The sequence below is a fragment of the Alligator mississippiensis genome, chromosome 4, assembly GCF_030867095.1.
Source record: "Alligator mississippiensis isolate rAllMis1 chromosome 4, rAllMis1, whole genome shotgun sequence".
Classification (NCBI taxonomy): domain Eukaryota; kingdom Metazoa; phylum Chordata; order Crocodylia; family Alligatoridae; genus Alligator; species Alligator mississippiensis.
Window position 1 is genome coordinate 187,959,460 of NC_081827.1, and position 22,134 is coordinate 187,981,593.

The 22,134-nt window shown below is 45.3% G+C and overlaps 1 protein-coding gene across 1 annotated transcript in view; it reads right to left on the reverse strand.

Annotated features, from left to right (window-relative positions):
* Positions 1-22,134, reverse strand: part of SLX9 (SLX9 ribosome biogenesis factor) — a 120,449-nt gene that overhangs the window by 16,205 nt on the left and 82,110 nt on the right. The window contains exon 3 of the mRNA XM_006265985.4: positions 3,071-3,139. Coding sequence (XP_006266047.2) covers positions 3,071-3,139 — 69 coding nt within the window. The remainder of the gene's footprint in view (positions 1-3,070; positions 3,140-22,134) is intronic.

Consider the following 22,134-nt stretch of genomic DNA (forward strand, 5'->3'; position numbering starts at 1 on the left):
ATGAAACTGGCTTAACAAATGACAATTTAAAGGGTGGAGCTGCCTATATTTATGCCCAGGGCTGAGGTGACTATCATGTTCAAATCTATCATACTCAAGCCACTCTGCAACTAGAACTACAATCTAAGTTTAAAAAAATAGCAGCAGTAGCAATTTCAGGTGACTGGCTGATTGCAGCAGGCAAGACTTTATGAAAAAGTAGGAATATTACCACCTCTTAAGATTTTTATGAGTTTTGCAACAATGAAACATTTTGCATCACTGGTAGATGAAGTACCTCATTAAACTTAGTGTTATCTTAACAGTGCTAAAAAAAAGCACTGTTAGCAGAAAATTGATTAGTTGATTTTTTTTTAATTTCATACTACTTTTAATGGAGGATTTTTTCTGCTTTTCGGCTGTTTTGTAAAGTCTTTTCAGTTAGTCAGCTTTTCTCTTGTTACATGACCATAGTCCAGGTGCTAACTTTTGCTGACTTTCCAGTTCCAGTGATCTGAGGGGGTTCTGGTAAGATTAATAGGTAGTCAATTTTCAAGGAAATTGATTTACAGTCCAGTAATGTCCCTTTAAAAGCTTGGTGAAGCAGTAGGAAGGTCTGGGGATTTAGACATTTTAAGGCTGCCTAAATGTTTCCATTCAAGAGTCTTTTTCTATTGCTTATAAACCCTCTCAAACATTCACTTTTGGGGCTGAAATTTTCTACTTCCACATGCTGCCCCCCAATTATAGTTTTCTGGAAAGTCCAAGTTAAAGCAAGCAAGCAAGCAAAACATTTATCCGATAGTGAACAAGAAACATGTATTTTTAGCTCAGCCCTAGGCTGCCACATCATCTTGGGCAAGACTTCTTGTAACATGTATGTGCAAAGGCTCTGCTTGGAAACAAAACACCACCACCACACACACTTAGTCCTAGCATGTTATCACTCTGAATGCTTAATTTTATGCTACCAAACCTCTAGGTAGTGCTTGCCACACTAGTCTGGAGGAGCACACCATGTTTCTAGGAGAAGTAAGAGGCGCTGGGCTTTCCCTTTTCACATAATATATACTGAGATTGTGGAACTCACTGCTGCGAGACACCGTTGAGAGCAAGAGCTTAAGGAGACTGACAGACAGACTGGATATTAGTGTTACATATAAAATATCCAGGTTCCTAAGAAATTCTTACAAATGTTGGAAGGGATTTAAAAATCATATGCTCCAGGGTTTAAGCCGGTCTTTAACATGAAGGCATACGGATCAACTCCTTACCATTAAGGGTTCTTGCACCCTCCACTGAAGTCTGGTGTTGGCCACGGTCAGAGACAGGAGACCGAACTAAAATGGACCCAGTCTAACACAACCTAGATGATTCCTAAACACCTATAAGAGGTGCAGGTGCTATGGAGATGTTGAGTTGCACAAGCAAATTGCAACTGACAGGCCAGATGCTGGGACTCCTGGGACTATCCCTGTGTTATAACCCAATACTAAGGCACTGAAGTTGCTGGCACACATGATACATTGCCAGAGCTAGGTGGTGTTACTGGGTGGTGTTTACTTTCCGGCTTTTCCATACCCACAGCAAAACATGGTAGATGTCACGCAACAAAAGGAGCCAGGGCTATTCTAGTGCTTACTTTGTCAAGATAAGGGTACAGCAGGACCCAGGAAAATTGTGACCTGCTGAACTGAAATTTATAGACAGTAGGTGGGAAGCACAAGTGCAAATAGATGAAACTTTTCTAATGAGGGGGGAAAAGTTCAATAGTGGAAAGACTGACAAAGCTTCAATGCTTGAGAGTGAGCTGTCCTGACCTGCTGATATCAGAGGGAACCAGCTGTCAAGGCTGTCCACAGCTGGAGTTGCACATTGCAATGGAATCTCCTGCTTCCATCTGCTATTGCACATTCTCATTGCCAGGTGCATGGGTATAAAGGCATGGGTGCACATGGGTTTCCGCAAGGAATCCAGTTCTAAGCGCTTAGGGAGAAGGTGATTAGTAACAGTCAGCATGGATTCACCAAGGGCTAGTCGCACCTGACCAACCTAATTGTCTTCTATGATAAGACTGGTTCCATGGATGCAGGGAGGGCAGGGGACATGATATACCTTGAATTCAGCAAGTGTTTTCATACAATCTCCCAAAACTTTCTTGCAATCAAGCTACGGAAGTATGGGTTGGATAAATGGACTGTAAGGTGGACAGCAAACTGGCTGGATCATTGGACTTAGAGGGCAGTAATCAATGGCTCAATGTCTAGCTGGTATCAAGTGGAGTGCCACAGGGGTCAGTTCTGGGGCTGGTTTTGTTCAATACTTTCATCAACAACCTGGAAGATGGGATGGAGTGCACCCTCAGCTAGTATGCAGATGGCACCAAGCTAGGGGGAGTAGTAGGTATACACTGAAGGTTAGGGCCAGGATTCAGAGAGACCTCAAAAAATTGATGCATTAAACCAAAAGAAATCTCATGAGGCTCAATAAAGAGAAGTGCAAAGTCTTTCACTTGGGACAGAACAATTCCATGCACTGGTACAGGCTGAGGACCGACTGGCTAAGCAGCAGCTCTGCAGAGAAGGATCTGGGGGTTACAGTGGACAATAGGCTGAATACAAGCCAGCAGTGTACCCTTGTTGCCAAGAAAGCTAACGACATACTGGGCTGGATCAGTAGAAGAGTTGCCAGCAGACTGAGGGAAGTGATTATTCCCCTCTTCGGCACTGATGAGGCCACATCTGGAGTACTGTAACCAGATTCCCTGGTGCCGACTTCCCAGCTCACCTGCTAATAAACTCCACTTTCAGGCCCCAAAACCAAAGTCAGCAGAATGGGTGTTTCCAAAGCCATATAACCCCTACCCAAGTCTATTCTCTTTATTCCTGTGAGTACACTCTCCTTTCCTCTGGCTCTGGCTCCTGAAATGGGTTCATACTACCTCACAAGATCTCACTTAAATCCCTGAAGGGTCACTACACTCCACAGACTTGGAATGTACTTGGTCCAGCACAGAGAGCAGAAGAGTGCTTCTAGGGGCTGTGTGGAAGAGCACATGAGAAAACCATCCTCTTATCAAGGGGGTACTTACTCTGCAGCCATCTCTCTTTTCTCAACTTCATTTTTTCTTTCTTTGACAAAAGTGTTTTTTCCTCTACATCTGAAAAACAGAACATAAAAGAACTGTGAGCAGTACTTCCACTTCTGGCTTTTCCACCACCCTTCTCCCCTCAGCTCCACTCAACCAGTTACTCTCATAATCAGCACTAGAAACTTATACAGGCAACCCACGTACCCCCCCCCCCCCCCCGAGCTCTTAATTGGTTCCTGAAAAAACAAGCATTAAGTGAAACCAAAAGTATCTGATGTCCCAAGATGGTGACCACAATTGTTTTTAATGACCCAAGATGGCGACCACAAGTGTTATAGCAAAACTTGCTGAGTGCTAAGTGAAATCAGGTATCAATTTAAAATGAGCATTATAGGAAATAGTGCTAAGCGAAACAGCATTAAGCGGGGGTTGCATATAAGCTGAATGTACTGCCACTAAATGGCATCGCAGGAGCCAGCACTGCCCCATGTGTTGCAGCTGCCCCAGGTGCAGACCTGCATTGTGAACAAGAATTTACCCACTCCTCACAAATGCAATAGTTCACTTGAAACATCAGGGCATGAAAAATGGAGCAAGTACACACTCTAGAGAGGATCCATATATGAAAAGACATACTAGGCTGGAAGGCATAAGATCAGACTTCTGCTTCCTGTTCTTTCACTGACCTACTGCATGTTGGGCAAGTCAATTTGCCAGCCCTCTCTCCCCTTCTTCCTACCTTGCTTGTCTCCCCTACTACCATGTCTGTCTCTCCTCTGTGGAGATTGTAAGCTGTTTGGGAAAGGGGTGGCCTCCTTACTTAATCTCTGGCCTAATGGGGTCCTCCTCTTAATTATGAAAATTGGACATTACTGTAACTCTACTATTAATAATAAACTGCACGGTTAAGAGCTAGACAGAGTGCCAAATTTAGGTTTCAGCTGGCTGTCAGAGGCCACTGGGTAATTGCTGAAATCGAGTGCTTTATAAAACAAAGACCTCTCAAGCACTTTATATTACCATGGCTAATATTTTATCTTCTGGAAAAACAGAAGAAAAATGTGATCATAATAGTCTTCCTAAGAAAAATCCAATTCTGTTGGCGTGTCTCTGAATGAAATATGGACCAAGCAATATTGACAGAGGAAGAACTCAAGTTATGACTAATTGCTTGCTTCTCCCATTCAGGGACAAAATCGAATTAACAAACATGGAAAAGACATGGGAAAATAAAAGCTCTACCCCCTCGTCTAAAGAAATATGCAACCAATAGGATATGGCAATTCAATAAGGTTCTGGAAACTATTGAATTGCATAAGTTTTTGGCCAATTGAAGACAATGTTTTGTCTAATGTTGTTTAAATCGCCCTGTAGCGTTATAATACAGGGGTATAATTCAATATAACATTCTCTTTTTTTGTTGTTGCTTACCTGAGAAGAAAAAGGCATAAGACCTTTTAACAGGAGCTAGACTTAGGCAAAGCCAGGCTTTTACAGGAAAGGGTAGACAAAACCCAAAATATTAAACTAATTTGACAACTTAATTCTGGCTTGAAACAAAACAGGTTCTTGTATTCAAATTTTATTTTCTTGTGGTTCTACTAGGAGATTTATTTACCATAGTAACAAGAGAGAGCGGAAGTAAATCCTTCCCTGGGAACTCTAACATATACTCCCCATATTCAGCATTGTAAGGTAGTATCTGTAGTGACTGAAGAAGTTACTATCAACATCTTGGTCTCTAGAATGAAAACAGGCATTCAAGAATACACACTTCCCAGATGGAGACACTTCTGCTCCTAGAACCACAGTCCAGCACGTGCCCACCATGTATGCAGAACCCAAATTGAAATCTTAATCCAGTGATTCTCAACCAGGGTGCTGCAAGAGCCTTTCTAGGGCACCACTGAGTACCACACAGGGTTATTAGCACTGTTAGGTATGCAAACATGAAAAACCCAAAGATTTCAAATAGGAATCCACAGTTTCAAAAACACTGACCTGTTGTGGGCTTTGAGTTCTTTGCAACAGAAAAACTGCCCTCTTAGTTTTAACTTTTTTGACTACAGAAAAAAATAAGAGCTGTCATTTCCTGAGGGGTGCCCCGAGTAGAGTGGAAGGTACCTTTAGTATAAAAAGGTTGAGAACCACTACCTTAAACTTCTAGACAGTGCTTTTTTCCCCCCAAATTCCTGCGATTTCAGCACCAGGGAAGCAAGAGTGAATCACCAGAAGAGGATGGAATGTGAATCATAAAACAGACCCTAATGATCTGAACAACTGCCCAGACTTGACGACACTCACTCAATTTCTGGCTAACACTGAGCGAGTGTTTCTATTTCTCTGTGTTTTTTATTCCCTGCCCCTCTCCCCTCAGCCTTCCCCCACTGAAAACATGTTCATTACTTCACTGGGAAAACAGTGCCTGGAATGATCTGTTAATGAAAAAACATGTTAACCAGCTGGCCGCTTCTAGCAATAACAATAATTCAGTTATTTACGCCCCCCTCCTCCTAAAAACAGCAACAGAATATTTAAGGAAACACAAAAGCTGCCTTTTTGGCAATGGTACAGCCTTCAGTCAGGCAAGCAAGACAGAAATCCCTACAGCAAGTCCCAAAACAGAATTACTTTGGGGATTATTTTCTCTCAAATGATCCTATGGGCAAAGATCAAAGTCTTTAAAGTATTCAAGGATCCTGAAAATTTAAAATGCCTGATTTAGATAGAACACCCCCCCTTCCCAACCCTCCAGTGCTAATACACCAGGTCAGGTCACAGCAGCAGAGTCTGTTCCATCACATTCTACACACTGCACTTCCTGATGATTAGTGGGAATTTATACTCTAAGGACACAGCCGGCAATGGAATCAAGGCAGGTGGCCCATGGAGTCCACAGGGACCCAGTGATGTTACTGGAATACTGTACAGGTAAAACCGTTTAGTTTTTGGCTGAGCCAGCTGCAGGCTCGGCCCTAACGGCATCCTGCTAGTCATACACGTGCCGATTGCCAGATTTACACTGTTTCTGTTTAGACTGTGCTTCTCTGAGCACAGAACATGTCCATCTCTGAGCCATTTACAAACATATCCCATCCATAAGGCTATGTTAAAGGAATGCCAGAGCTCTGCAACTGAGTACTTAAGTCCAGAATTGCCAATGTTAAGGCTACATGAGAAGGTTTCACTTCGCTCCTCTGTGTAAACCCTGAAAATCAGGGTCTAGGCTGAATCTCTCCCCATAATATTTAACACGTAAACACCAAGCAATATTTTCATGAACAAACGGTTGTCATTCGCATCCTCTCCAACCTTTCGATCTGGGGTGGGGAAGGCTGGGGGGAGGGTGTAAAAAAAAAAAAAAAGAGTTTTAAAAGCAAACATTTTGGGGGACTCTCCCAGTTATGGTAGAGTCCTTAACTGAATGCTACCCATAATTACATCATGAAATAACTTATTCTTTCTGTAACCATCAATTAACCACAGCATCTTCGATTACTATATGCTAAATTCATGCATGCTGGAGCCCAGGAGAATCATTTATGTATACAAACAGTGAAGAAGGCTGGCTATTATACATCAGGGTTTTCTTGTTCCAAATGTTACAGCAATTTTTGGGGGGTGAAAGAACATTTCTCTGCACATTTCTTCACTCAAGCAACTCCTTTGCCTCAGTTCCAGCCCCACCCAACTGCTGTAAAAGAAGATGAAAAAGAAGAGGAAGATGTCCCCACCCTTTTTCTGTGAGCACTAACGCACTCCCATCTCTCCAAAGCTTACCTCCGTCATAGAAAGTGGGTATTGCAACCTCCTGGGTAAAAGCAGGACAGATGGGGAGTAGCACAAAGCCCATACATCTTCATCACATTTGCCAAAATCTTGGCAGATAAGCCAGCTCAGAAGCAAATTCAAGCACTTAACAAAGATTTCATGCCACTCTCTCCCCTCCCCCAGTAAGCCAGTCAGGCTCCAGAAGTAAACCAGGGCTCTATTCACCTCTGTTCCCACCAGGCTCACCACCAAGGTCCTCAACCAGCCAAGGGCATAGCAAGCATTCAGGACAGTTCTCCACCTCAGCCACACAACCCTCTAGAGCTGCAGGTGCATGACTATGTATCACCGAAATCCAAGTTGGGTTTGGATAACACCTAGGGGTTCAGAAGATTTGCAAAGACATAGTGGCTCTGATAAGGCCCTATGAACTTCCTTCCTACTCATTCCCACCTATGAAGCACATCTCATTCAGCAATGGTCTTGTACAGAAAGGTCAGTAAGGAAGAAAGCCATACTCTTCTGGCTGTTCTCTTTTCTGGTAATAGAAAGTGGGGAAGAGATTTCCCTCACCAACATCACAATCTACCTAGTCTCCCCAGAGTCCAAACTGCTCTGGAGCTCTTCCTCATCTTTTTCCCGCATCCCCATGGAAGGTCCTATCTCTCCTCAATCTCTTGCTTTACTCTTCTCCCCTCCCTGCCTCCAACGTACACCAGATGAATTATTCCTGTGTCTTCTTCCATCCTCATTTCTGAGGAATCTTCCACTTCTGTTCCCAATTCTTCCCTTAGAAACAAAAACAGGTCAGCCTCCACCTTCACCTAAATCAGGAAGATTACTAGAAAAAACCCACCCGCTTCCAGCCAAGCCTAGAAACTTCAGCCCAAGACAGCACAACGGAGAATTAAAGAGATGAAAACTGGAACCAAAGGAAAAGTACGTTCATACCTTAAAGTAGTGGGAGCTTTCAGGCATCTTTCCCCGCTAAAGGTATTCACATAAGCAGATTTAGCAACTCAGCCCAGCCTCAGCAGATGTTAGGAGCAGCCCTAGCACCACAAGCAGCCCGTGGAGTGAGCAACACTGCCCTACTCTGTAGCACGGGAACAGAGGCGCACAGGAACTACTGTTACCAGAGCCCCAATGGCCCAGCATGGCCCCCCGTGGCCATGGGATTTGTCTTCATATTAAAAACAAACTTCTCCCACATGTTCTCTAGTACCCAGGTTATGCCTCAGGTTTCTGGGTATCTGCCAAGGTTCCCCCTCCCCACAAAATGCTGTGCTATGTACTAAATACACGGCATACTGAACTCCTGAACTAGCACACAGCACAACAGGTCTCACTTTTCTTTCTCTGAAAGACAAGCCTCCAAATGGGTTGATGCTTTTCAAACACACAAAAAGCAACTGGAAAAAATAAAGTCACTGGAGAACATTTTAAATCCCCTGTCCTGCTTAATAATCACTCCCTGTGCTGTCCCAATAGCTTCTATTTATTTGGCTTGCACATACCTCAGAGATCATGAGATTAGCTCCATTGCATACATATTTTTAATTGGATTAAAATCTAGAGGGGTTTTATTTTTTTCCCCCCATTCTAGATACAATTTAGTGAAATTAGCTTTAGAAAACTTGGTTCCAATCAAAAAGGTTGGTGGACGCCCACTTACATTAGTTATGTGCAATTTACTTTGTGTAAACTTGACAATTACTCTTCTAGTGAGTGAGAGTTGTGATCTTTTGATCTATACAGTACAAACCCCTAAATACAAACACACAAAAGGCTTCTCCCTCCTGCAAACTATTTGCCTAGACTCTCAGCAATTCTCAGGACCCTGTTTTAATGACAAATAAAGAGAGTTTTTCCTTCCTTCCCCACTCCCAAGTAATTGTATTTGTCTTGTAAAAAATATTAGTCGCAAGAACCTGTTTTTACTATTTTTTTTTTAAATAGGGTTCATGTAGCGGTATTACTACAGATACTGGCACTTGAAGAAACAGCCCAAGAGTGTAACGCTCACAATAAAATTGTGAAAATTCACAACACTGCAATCTGATGGGACGGGGTCTTCCAAAGTATGAAAGCAGTGCAGTGCCCCTTTTTGAGAAATTAATAAAATCATTTTGTGCAGAAGCATCATCTTAAAATGTTATTCCCACGTTGTGGCATTCAAAGGAGTGCTGGTGGCTGAACATGGTGTGAGCTGCTTTTCCAAACTCACACTTGTAGTGCCGCAGCAAGGTGCCTTTACTACCCTGCCACCACACCTCTATGTACAGCAATACACTCCTTAAATTCACATGGTTGGGGCCTTGCCTTACATCTTCCTTCTCTTCCCATCCCTGCACCCCCAAAATGCACAAGAAGTTTGGCTGCACAAGGGGAGCAGCCATCAGTGTAACATCAGTGGGGCTCCTGCTAAACAAGCACAGGATCTTGGCACACCAGAGTACCATATAAAATGAAGTTAAATAATAACAGATATGTTCGACCCCAGTCATACAAAAGGAAAGAAAACCCAATATATTTACCCTACAAATTTTGTAGGCAAGCATGTTCACTTCAGAAGTGTTAAAAAGAGGCTGAACAAAGGATTTTTATTACAAAAAACCCAAACAAACAAACAGACAAAAAAAAACCCTTCAAAAATTGTTTAGTACTTCTGAAACTGAAAGTATGCTGAATTGTTAGGGAAAGGGGCCTGACAGTGACTGTTATACTGCCTCCTACCTCCTTCATGTCCCAATGAGAGCTGCACCACAGACATACTAATAAATGGTGATCTTCTCTTTACCACTAACAATCCCTCTTCTATCAACTTATTTAAAATATTGCCACTCTGAGGAGATAGCTAAGAAAAGCAGCCACCCATCTTCTAGGGCAAAGCAGTTTACAGTAATCTGCTTGGCCATTTTTAAACAGCTACATCTGGAACAGGAAGTCTGTTTCACCCCTCCGCCCTCAAAAGAAACCACCTCAGCAGTGACAGCAAGAATGGTATGCCACCTACACAGAACCAAGGGGTGCTCGAGTCCCTAGGATGGGTGGGACTAACCACTAGTGATTGAGTGACTAACTAGAATCTCACATCTGGCATCTCTAATTTCTACCATGTAGACCATGCTGCTCTCAGGAGGCAAGTGTGATCATTTGATGTATTCATACTTAGATACAGAAGCAGACCAAGGGAGACGAGGTTGATGTCCTTTATCTGGACTTCAAGAAGGCCTTTGATTTGGTCTCCCATGATGTCCTCATGATCAAGTTGGGGAACTGTGGCCTCGACCATCTCATGGTCTGATGGCTGGGGAACTGGCTTTGGGGTCGGACCCAAACAGTACTAGTTGATGGGAACAAATCAAAGTGGTGCAAGGTGACCAGTGGAGTCCCCCAGGGCTCAGTACTCAGGCCAGTACTCTTCAATATCTTCATTAAACACACCTGGATTTGGGCATCAGATGCAGAATGGCAAAGTTCGCAGATAACACTAAAATATGGGGGAAGGTGGTCATGCTGGAGGACAGGCTGGGGATACAGGCCAACCTAGACACGCTTGTAAAGTGGGCAGGCATAGACCTGATGGCATTCAATGTAGAGAAATGCATGGTGCTCCACCTTGGGAGAAAAAACCCCAGCATCATACTAATAGGCTTGGCGGTGCTACAATTGCTAACACCACAACCAAAAGGGACTTGGGGGTCCTAACTGATCACAAGATGAACATGAGCTCCCAGTGCGATGCCATGGCTGGCAGAGCAAACCAAACTCTGGCATGCATCCACCAATGCATCTCAAGCAAAACTAGGGACATCACCTTCCCACCTGACTCGGCCTTAGTGAGGCCTCGCCTGGAGTATTGCATCCAGTTTTGGGCCCCCCACTTCAGGAGAGATGTGGATAAGCTCAAGAAAGTCCAGAGGAGAGCCACCTGTATGATCAAAGGCCAAGAGAGCAAGCCTTACGAGGAGAGGCTGAGGGACATGGGACTCTTCAGCCTGAAGAAGAGAAGGCTCAGGGGGACTTGGTGGCTGCCTATAAGTATATAAGGGGGTGCATCAGGATCTTGGAGAACAGGTGTTCACCAGGGCTCCCCAAGGGATAGGTAGGTCTAATGGCCACAAACTTCTAGAAAGCCAATTCAGACTCGATATAAGCAGGGACAGGGACATCTCCTCCACTGGGATTCAGGACGGAATCAGGAGAGGCACCGCCAGGTCTAGGGTCAGGGAGGACCTAGTTAGGAAACTTCTGGTGGGGCTGGATGTGTTCAAATCAGCAGGTCCGGATGCTCTTCATCCCAGGGTGCTGAGGGAATTGGCAGGGGTCATTGCAGGGCCCCGGCATGGCTTTGAGCGCTCACGGTGCTCTGGCCAGGTGCCAGAGGACTGGAAAAAGGCCAATGTGTTCCCCATTTTCAAAAAAGGGAGAAAAGAGGCCCATTACTCTTACCTTGGTCCTGGGGGAGCTCTTTGAGAAAATTATCCAGGAGCACATCTGAGAGGGACCAGCAGGGGAGATTATGCTCAAGAGCAACCAACATGGGTTCATTAGGGAAAGGTCCTGTCAAACCAACCTGGTTGCCTTTTATGATCAGGTCACAAAATCCTTGGACGCAGGTGTCGTGGTGGACGTAGTCTTTCTGGACTTTACGAAGGCCTTTGACACTGTCTCTCACCCCATTCTTTTTAAAAAACTAGATGACTATGGCATTGATGCCTACACAGTCAGATGGGTCGCAAACTGGCTGGAAGGCTGCACCCAGAGAGTGGTGGTGGATGGGTCATTTTCGACCTGGAGGGATGGGGCAGTGGAGTCCCCCAGGGTTTGGTCCTCGGGCCCGTGCTGTTCAACATCTTTATCAGCGACTTGGACAGGGGCGTGAAAAGCACCTTGTTCAAATTCGCGGATGACAATAAGATGTGGGGAGAGATGGGCACGCTAGAAGGGAGGGATAGGCTACAGCTAGATCTGGACAGGTTACAGGATGAGAATAGGATGGGATTCAGTACTGACAAGAGCAGGGTATTGCACCTAGGGAGAAAGAACCAGCAGCATACCTACAGGCTGGGGAACTCCCTTCTTGTCAGCACAGAGGCAGAAAAGGATCTTGGAGTCATTACTGATTCCCAGATGAACATGGGCCGCCAATGTGAGGACACGGTCAGTAAGCCTAACCACGCCTTGTCATGCATCAACAGATGCATCACAAGCAGGTCCAGGGAGGTGATCCTCCCCTTCTATGCAACACTGGTCAGACCACAGTTGGAGTACTGAGTCTAGTTCTGGGCGCCGCGCTTCAGGAGGGATGTGGACAGCATCGAGAGGGTCCAGAGGAGGGCCACCCACATGATCAGGGGGCAGCAGGGCAGGCCCTATGAGAAGAGGCTTGGGACCTGAACCTGTTCAGTCTCCACAAGAGAAAGCTGAGAGGGGATCTGGAGGCTGTCTATAAACTTACCAGGGGGGACCAGCAGGGAACAAGAAAGACTCGTAATGCTATTTCTGACCCTTTACTGATCTCTGGCTCTTCTCCTTCCTTTACCTTTCCCTACTTGCAGCAACTCTTAATCCTAGTTTCTGTCTCTCACATGCATGCAGGTCATGCTGTCCTGAACCCTTCCTGTGCTGGAAGGATCAACATTTAAATAGCTAATACTAATATTTAAAGAGTTATCAGTAACCTCAAGCAAGAAATCCCCATTAGACTAGTGAGGGACTAAGTCCCAATTCTCAGATTTGTCTCCAGAGGTTTCCTGACTCAAAGATAGCATAACAACTGGTTCACGCTTGCAGCACAGTCCAAGGTTATCTTTCCAAAATGGTCAGAGAGATGCTATTTTTCAAATGGAAGTTTACATCCTGCAGAGTAAGAATATGTCCAAAAGAATCACAAAAACGGGCACGTGGGCAGCACGTTTCATTCACATCACTGTTTTACAGCACAGACAAGAACAGCACAAGGGTCACAGGCAGTTTCACCAAAGGCAGACCTCAAGAAGCCAGGGTTGCTGTAGTGACAGGGCAGATCTTACAGTCTGCTGGCAAGAGACCCAGACCTGGAAAATTCAGCATTTGAATTCTTGGCATTTTATAGACCAATTTCTACAAGACATCTGAGATCCTGTAGCATTCAGCCTGAATGTATAGGAGAGAGAAGGAAGAAAGAGAACCTCTTTGCTTTCAGTTACTCTTCTTTGTTGATTTTTATCATCCTTAATCTTATTTACATGAGGATTTGTATATGAGCTGTTCTGTTACTAACACCTAGAGAGGGCTGCAAGTTATGCAAGATCCCGTCCGAGAGAGTGGAAAAAAAAATCATATATTTCCTCAGTCTTTGAACAATTCCCAAAGAAGATGGAGATTAAAAAAACTGTAGGGTTGAATCAGAGTTTAGTATCAGCACATCCTGCTGAAAGAAAAAAAAAGAGGGATTTTGAGTCACCAGGTAGGCGGCAAGACTCCAGGAAGGGAGCCGGAAGCGCACGATGTCACCGGTGGACTCGGACACGAGGTTCCAGATGTCTCCACTCTCCCTCCAAGTGTGATGGGAAACAAAATGGGGTAACCAGGACAAGAGGGCCGTGGGGCATCCTCCACTCATATGTAAAGTGATACAAGCACTATAAAAGCTTATGGTAGACAAAACTGGCCAAATGTTGAATTAGTCTGGCTGAGAGCCTTGCAGCAATTCCTGAAGGGATGAGCAGCAGCTATTTATTACTTGCTACCTCTTGGGGGCTTGCCATGTGTTTATTTTCTTTAAACAGCTTTAGCTTGTCCCCATTAGAGTACAGACATGAACATGCATGTGTGCAGCCTATGAGCACTGCTACTCACTATCACTTCTTACTTCAGTGCTGTGTAGAAAGCAGAACGCTGTCACTAGTAATGCAATTCCACCACGTGCTGCTATGATTTGCCTGATTGACTACCTCCACACATACCACGGCCTGCTCCAGCCAACTTTGTGTAAAGATAGGCACAACCAAACTCACTCAGGCTCAAGGAGATGAAAGGCTGAAGAGGGGAATATATTCTGCAAGTATCAGCACTTCTTACGGACCAAGTTTAAGGACACACACCCAACTCACATACTACAGCCGCAAGGGGTCACATACACAGATATAAACATGTACTCCTTCTCGCAATTGGCTCACTCAGGCCACATTAGGCCTGGGGTTACTGCAGTTCCCCTTTACCTGCTTATGCCTGCTACTATGTGGAATAGCAGCTGTCTCTTTAAGCCATCTTAGGAGACGGGAAACAATTGCCCTCAACTCAGAGCACAAACCTGAGCATGCCAACAGCAAACAGGGACAGCAAGAACAAAACTGACCTGGGACTCCACCACAACCCCCAAAACAAGCAAAACTTCTACACTAAGCAAGCTTCTCCTCTGCCTGCTAAACAAGTGGCAGCCATTGTCCCTACCCGGTCCAACCCTGGAAATCTCACGTACTGCATCAAGCAACATCCTGCATACTCTGACACTTTTGCTGAGAAAAGACGAGTACTCAGCTGTTGGGCTTTACCCTGCCCCAAATGTAAGCAGAGAAGAATGACCAGGGCACAAGGATGCCTTTTACAGCAAACTATGGAGCATTCAAAGATATCTTCATTTCTTGTCACATGCCTCAAATGTTGGGATTTCCCCAGACAGGGGCCCCTCCTCAGAAAAGGATTCTGCTGCTCTTCTGATCTCCAAAGAAAACCAGGTCTCTAGTCTTCCTCCTCTTTGCTGCTAGTGGGAACCTAGGAGTTTTTCCAGTTATTTTGGGAAAGAAAGGCCTGTGATCTCCCCATGCTGCCTCTCCTCCAAGGCTGCAAAAGGGAGTGAGGGGAGAAGCAGGGAGTTCCCTTTCTTCCTCACCCTTTCTCCTACTCCAGGTCTATGAGGACTGCCACAAAGAGTTGGGTAATCTCTTTGTATGAAGTGCAAGGCATCATCTCTCATGGCTGCTTCTCACCAAGGGCTAAAAAAGCAGCTCTGATAGTATGGAAGAGGCAGGCAGGAAGTCTGCAACCTGCTAGGCCTTGCCATTGGCTGAGTGTGGGGGACATCTATACCTTAGGGTACGTCCTGCAAGAACCGAGAATGCTGTAGGTTGGCAGTCAACACTAAACAAAAAATTGCTCCACTGAACACCAGATAAAACAGTACCATCCTGCTGTAAACTGGGAACATTTGCCTGCCCTGCCAGTAAGTGCTGACCCTGCTAGGAGAATCAAGTTCAGTTGCTGAAATGTGCATCTTGCTATCCCAGCTGTATATGAGATATTGGGCTGAGCAATTTTGAGGGGTGGACCACAGAAGTTGATGTACATGGCAGAGGTTAGCAGGAGCTGAACATTTATTTTTTGTCAATCACTTTTTAAACAAAAGTTGCACGCTGAGACAGGCCGACTTGGGGCTTTACCCATCTGTGGAACAACTGTGGAACATGTTGGGAAAGGCACCTGCTCATGCACAGCTTTTAAGGCTCACAGGAAACAAACACAGTGGAGCTTTGTGAAAAACTACAGCATCTGGAGTATTACATGCACTCACAGCACCAAAGCAACAACAGTTATACAGAGATCTGTAGCATTTATTTCCAAAAATGTCTTCAAAGAGGAACATTTTCAGCAGTTTGCAAAGGCCCAAACTGCTGATGTGGCAAAGCTGAAGGAGGTCTGCCTGCAGCGTGAAGTTGGAATCCAGCTGTCTGATGCTCTGAGGATCCGTTTGGTGTGTGGACTAAGAAAACATTTCTGTACAGCTTCACATCTAGCAGTTCGATCTCTCAAAAGCCCATGTGCAAGATGCTGCTGTGTCGATGGAGGCAGTAACAAACTGAAGAATGAGGAGACCAAACACCTTACCAACCACTAGGATGAACCACCAAACTTGGAGTGTTTGCTGTGTTCAAGGAGATCAGAACCCAGATGGCTGCTGTTTCAAAAGACAGCAAGATGTCAGGAGTGACAAACCACAAATCCCTGTATTTGTAGAGAGGCAAACGCAATTGTGAAAAACTTGGCATAAAGCATAATGCAGCTTGAGTTGTGGCTGAGAGCTCATCTGCGATTACAGCCACCATGTAAATGCAGCCAGTAAGCAAACCCCAGGACAGCTCAGATACCACTCAGAGCACTGCAATGGCCAGGAGGTCTTGAACATGAGATCAGCGCATGGAGACCTGGAAGGTGATCTAATTTTTTCAGAACTTGATCTACCTAGCTGGCCACAGCTGAGACTCTAGCTCAGACCCCAGCCATTTCACATGCCTCACAGAAATGCTTGAAACATTTTTACAAACAATTTCCACACATGTTCTTACAGCCTCTCTTTGGCCAAAGACAAAAGAAGAAACAGCCAGTGGGGTCCTGCTTTGCATGGGTGCTTACTGCGCCGCCCTGAGTCGCGCCACTTCCTAGCTGGAACAGCAGTGTCTCGTTGTAATAGATCGCCTGCACACTTTCGATGTTAGGGGAGATGTGCCTAGACACTACTGGGAGGCAATAGAGATTGGTTATGGACACGGAACATCTGTGGTTCTTTGTAGGGCGCTGTTGATTGCCTCTAAGGTTTGTTACCATCTTTACTTGAAGGATCTCGACTAAGGTCCTTGCCTAATTGGCTGCTTGCCCTGTTCTTCCCTGCACGGGTCCCAAGACAGCTACCTCTTTCTCTGGTGCTCCCCTCGTCGCCCTCTTGTGACTGGGGTCCTCCCTTTGTCTTCCCCTCTTGGGAGAGTAAGGTGACCTTCCTCTTCGCTCGTTCGCCTTCACTTGCTGGATCACTCTTCTCTCCTCTGCTTTCTTTCTTCTTCCTCCTCCCTTGGGATGCTCCCTCCACATCTTTTAAATCTCCGCCTTTTCAGCTGGGTTCCCTGTAGCAGTTCCCCACTGGCTGCCTGCCTGGCCCAGCTGTTCCTTTTTTGCTCACCGGCGTGGTTCTTCTTCCTTTCGCTTTGTTCTTTCCCGCACCGATCTTTTTTCTTCATGTTTGGATTCCAGCGACTGGGTCTGCCATGGCAGCCTTTGATCTGTCGTGGCCCCAGCCGGCTTCTCCATTCGTCCGGATCATGTCAGGGTTTGCCATGGCTCCTCCGGCTCAGTGAGGTAAGTTTCCCTCCTTTAGCCCTTCCTGACGGCTCGTGGCAGGGTGTTTCAGGTACCATGTCACATGTTTGTTTAAAGGTGACTACAGAAGTGAAACAAGGTGGTTGTGACTGCATGCTGTTACCTGCTGGGGGAAGGGAGGGACCACACCGAGTTCTGTTTAAGGAGAACAGGAAGATGCAATGTTGTATGAACACACGTGACTAATGACTAACAAGCCTTCAAAAAAGCACATTGCACTTTCCAGTGGTGACATGAATACACCAATATTTAAGCCACCCTGACATGGGGGGGGGGGGCGGGGGGGGAAGAGGGCAGAAACTAACACTGGTTTTCAAGACTCCCACCAAATTCCATCCATTATAGATACAAAGTAGAGCTAGAGCTGGGGAGGATGGAGCATGACTGAAGGGCAAGTAAGGAAGATCCAAAAAAGTCTAATGGCAGCAAGCGGGATGGAACCCCAGTAATTCTCAGATGGTGATTAGATAGTGATTAACCACTTTTTAATGTGGCAGCTCACCAAGATAGTCTCAATTTATGCTTGCTTACAGATAAGAAATGAATCTTTCAACTTCCAGCACTATATACAGTAATGCTATATTACGCAGTCATCTGGTGTCCATGCTCCCAGACCACCCTCTGCATTGCACAACATGCCAGGGCTCAAGTCTCTGCACATATCTTCATGCTCTTAGGCACCAGGCCTTGCTCATGTCCTTGCCTGCAGGGTGGCACAACACAGCTGCACTTTCACGCCACCCAATAAACTTCTTTCTTCCAGGTGTCTGTAGTTAGGAATTTAAATCTAAATTTCGGCAGCTACATATATGCCTCCGTTTTTCAGAGATGATTTCACATGACATGAGGATAGACAGACCCCGTACTTAACCCAAGAAGAACAAAACTTAGAATTTAACTGATAATTTTTTCTAATAGACACACACACAGGGATAACCAAAACGTAGTGGAACAAAATCTGAATATAGCTGCACCATGCTCTACACAGGCTGCATCCTAAAGTGAAATGGTCATGTTGCTCACTGCTGCATCTTCATGGAGCAGAAGGGAACATGGAGAAGCAAAAGCCAAGGACTCCTTAATCACTTCATCTACTCACTGGGCACATCTGACACAGTCCTAACCGCCCTAGACCATATGCATACTGACAGTAGCCTTAACTTGTTATCATCCATGCAGAACTGTTCTTGCCAGCATAAACAGGGAGCATGAAATGGAGTGTTACAAGAAAAAAAGAGAGAAGTCTAATGGGTAGAAACAAATTCAGATGGAATCCAGACCACTGCAAAAAATCTCCCCACTGCCTCTGTCTTTTTATAAGAAATAACCACTTTATTATTTTTGCCTCACTCCCCCTCAAGTCTGCTCTGCTTTTAAAGGAAAGGTTGCATTTATAGTTCAGTTTGTGCAAGTGCAAAAGATGTGGGAAGGAAGAAAGGGGGAAAAAACAAAACAGATTTAAAAAGGTCACTTGATATCAGTAGCTGCAGAAGCTCAGCAATAATTCAACTGAGCTGCAGCCAGGTTCAAGGGCTAGGAGCCCTTACTCACAGCAGCTATGACCTGAGTCTCCGCAGCACCTTGTTGCTGCCTGCAATATAGCAATAGGAGTCAAGGGCTGTGTCTACATGAGCAGCAGACTGCACAGTTGTTACTGCGCGGTCGTTTAGTACTTGCAATGATTGTGCAGTACCCGACATTACGATGCAGTACCATCCCCACATGGGATTTTTCAGAAGCTACTGCACAGTAGCTGTTTACTACTGCACACTACTGTCGCCATCACAGTTCATGCCTGGTGATGCTATGGTGCAGTAGCTTGTTGCTGTTGTGCCGTGGCATCTTGTGTGGACGTGCCCAAGGACTCCTGGTGCTATGTAGCTCCTTAGCCCCTCTGCTAGGAGCTAATCAAATTTGACTGAGAAGAGTGGGCCTCAAGAAAGACAAGAGCAAGTTTCAATCAAAACTATTAAAAACATGCATAATCCCTTCCCTACACACATGCCCCTTCATCTCACTACAAAGACTGAATTTCCTCAAACACTCCCTGAAATGTTTAGAAAATGTGGAGTGGGTGAAGACAAACAATTTCTATTTATCAGAAATGAATGATCTGTATTTGTAGATTTTCTTCTATGCCTTTGTGGTAGTCCATTCAGCTCTCCAGGCTGCACAGGCATGCAAGGTGCCAATAGCTGTGGCACCTTCACTGAGATCAAGCCCTGTGAGCTCCAAGTGCCACCTCTGGGTTTTTTTGTTTTTGTTTTGTTTTTGTTTTTTTTGGGGGGGGGGGGGTTGGTTTTTTGTTGTAGGGTTTTTTGGTTTTTTTTTTTGGTTTTTGGTTTGTTTGGTTTTTTTTACAGACATTTCAGCTTTTCACTGTCTAGATGTCAGCAAGACAGAATTATTCAGACACATTTCTAGCACCCCTCCAAGTTCCCTGAATATCACCCAGTTCCTGTAAGTTCTTACATGCTGAATACATTCATCCAACCTCCTGATAAGCCATCTGTTCTGCCAGCACAACCCTCCCTAATCATGCTGACACACAGAAGAGGTCAGGTGAGGGCACCTACCTGCCTAAGAAGCAAAGCTCTATCTAGGAAGCCTGTTTAGCACCAACGGTTTAGTACAGTGGTTCTCAACCTTTTTTTCCTACTGGGACCCATTTGTAAAGATCCATGGCCTGTCCCAACCCACATCCCCCTGGCCCTGCTGGTGCCTGACCTGCAGTCTCCTGCCCCTTTGGCCATGCTGCTGTCCCTTACTCCCGACCTGCAACCCCCTCCCCCAACCCCAGCCGTGCTGGAGGGACCCCAGCTGCCCCAGTCCCGCTCGGGCAGGACTGCGGTGGCTCCAGCTCATGTGGGTGGCAGTGGATTGAGTCCAGCACCAGCATGGGCTGGAGGGAAGAGGAGGAGGGGCCTATGGCATCCTTCCCCCTTCTTAATTGGGCTGGGACTATCACGCCAGCCTGGTCATGGCCCCTCCCACACCCCCAAGCCAAGTCTCTCAGCCAACCCACCCCCATGAGCATAGGTAGTGGCCCCAGTGTCACCAACCCAGCCACACAGCTCCCCCCCCTTTCCCCGCTAGAAGGGGCAGGCACCTTCCTACTGCCCCTCTGCCCTGCCACAGCTTGTGACCCTTTGAAATATTCTTTTGACCCACTTTTGGGTCGTGACCCAGGGGTTGAGAAATGCTGGTTTATACCTCAGAGGGAGACCTGATTTCAAAAACTTGCTAAGAATAAGACAACTCACAGACCAAGTGTTCCTTTGCAGTCTAGAGGGAAAATGTTGGGATTCTACTTTTTGCTACCTGCTGCCATTACAAACAACTTGTAAATAAATCAGATGCTGTAGTAAGTTTGATGGCTATAACTTACTACTGGGCACAATGGAAGTCTGATGCAGCTTTTTTGGAGCCGGCGTGCTGGTTCTATGCCTAGTGGATGCTCTAGCTCAGTTGCAGCCAACCTTTTGGGCAGGCACAAATTAGGGCTGCATCCTCCCTGAGTGCCACCTTAAGCCCCTTCCCTTACCCAATCCACTGTTCTGCTTTCTTCTTCCTGCCTTGTCTGAATACATACTATTCATGGTACTTGCTTGTTATAGTCAGTGTTGCTCTTAACTCTGTGCTTTCTCACTTACTAAAAAGACTCTCTGTCGGCTCTGTAAACACCCAACATACACCTAGAGCAGGGGTGGTCAACCTGTGGTACATCTGCCAAAATATACACACTATATGATATATTATAGATTTTTTCACAGTTTATCTTTACTATTTTTTCCTTTACCGTGATGGATTGAATATCTTGAACCTGCTATAGGTACAGGGAGAAAAGTGTCATTTTCTAAACCTATGACAACCCCTTAAAGGAAGTCTAGCCAAAAGCATTTTATGCTGTTGGACAGCAGTATTTATAATCAGCCACCTTCTCCTTTGGGGAGCAAGGGGGCTATCACATTGCATCCATGAGAGTTGTGATACATTATACGCACACATCTTAGTAGCAAGAGACCAGGGTTTGACTATGGAAAAAATTCTTGCTAGGACATAGGGAGATGGGCTCCCCATCAAACGGCAAAGTGACAGGCAGTTAACAAGATTCAGTTCAGGACAGCTGAGCAGCACAGCAGTAGATACACATGCCACTTGTATGAGATCTGTGAACCTCCGTCTCCCTCAGTGAAGCAAAGTCAGCATGCTCACTAACTGATAGGGAAAAGGAAAAAGGACTCTAGCTTGTCCGCCTACTGTTCAGGAGATGACAGTGGAGTGATGAAAGGGAAACAGATCCTACTTCATCCACCAGAAGGATGGTTGCTGACCTAGTACCAGGTAAGGATGGGAAGGAAAGCAAATAGGAGAGAAAGTGGAATTGTCCTCAGGACAGTCCAGAGAGGACAGATATTGCCAAAGTCAGATAGTACTGACTAAATACTGATGACACCAGGGCCCCTGCATTAGTAAAGTCACTTCTTCCCTGTAACAGCCTACTTGCTTGAGGATTTTCAGAACTAATAGCCTTTTCAAACAGAAGAGATCATCGGTGTCTCTGTGTGAGCAGAGAGACTAATTCCTGTTCATAGATTTAATCCTATTAAAAAACCGGCAGCTACTACAACTTCAAGGCAAAGGGAAAAATCCAAAGATTCAATAAAATGCAATTTAAAATGCAAGGCTTCAATTCACTGCAGAAAAGCTGCAGTTCTTCTAGTCAGCCAGTCTGAAACTAGACCCAAATGTGATGAGAAGGCCTCTTTGGCAAGACACCACTTTCCTGTGTCCCTCCCCACCACGTAATTCTTAGTGTTCCTCTACCTGAGAGAGTAGGGACTGTACCACAATTTAATTTTTTCTTGTTACTGAAGTGGTTACATTATCTTTTATTACCCCATGTACTGAATCTAGAACATAGCAATTAAAGGCTAGATTGTGTTCCTATTGCAGTTTCTGGATTTCTGCCCTTCACTTATGGCAACAATTCTCAAGCAGCACCCAGGGTGCCTTGAGTTCCTTTCAAGGGTGCCATGCCCTGTTAGCACTGTTGGGTGTACCAACATGATTCACAGGATGAACCCAGGGATTTCAAATAGGAATTCATAGAAACATTCTGAGCTGCTACAGTATTTCTGAGTTCTTTGTAACAGAAG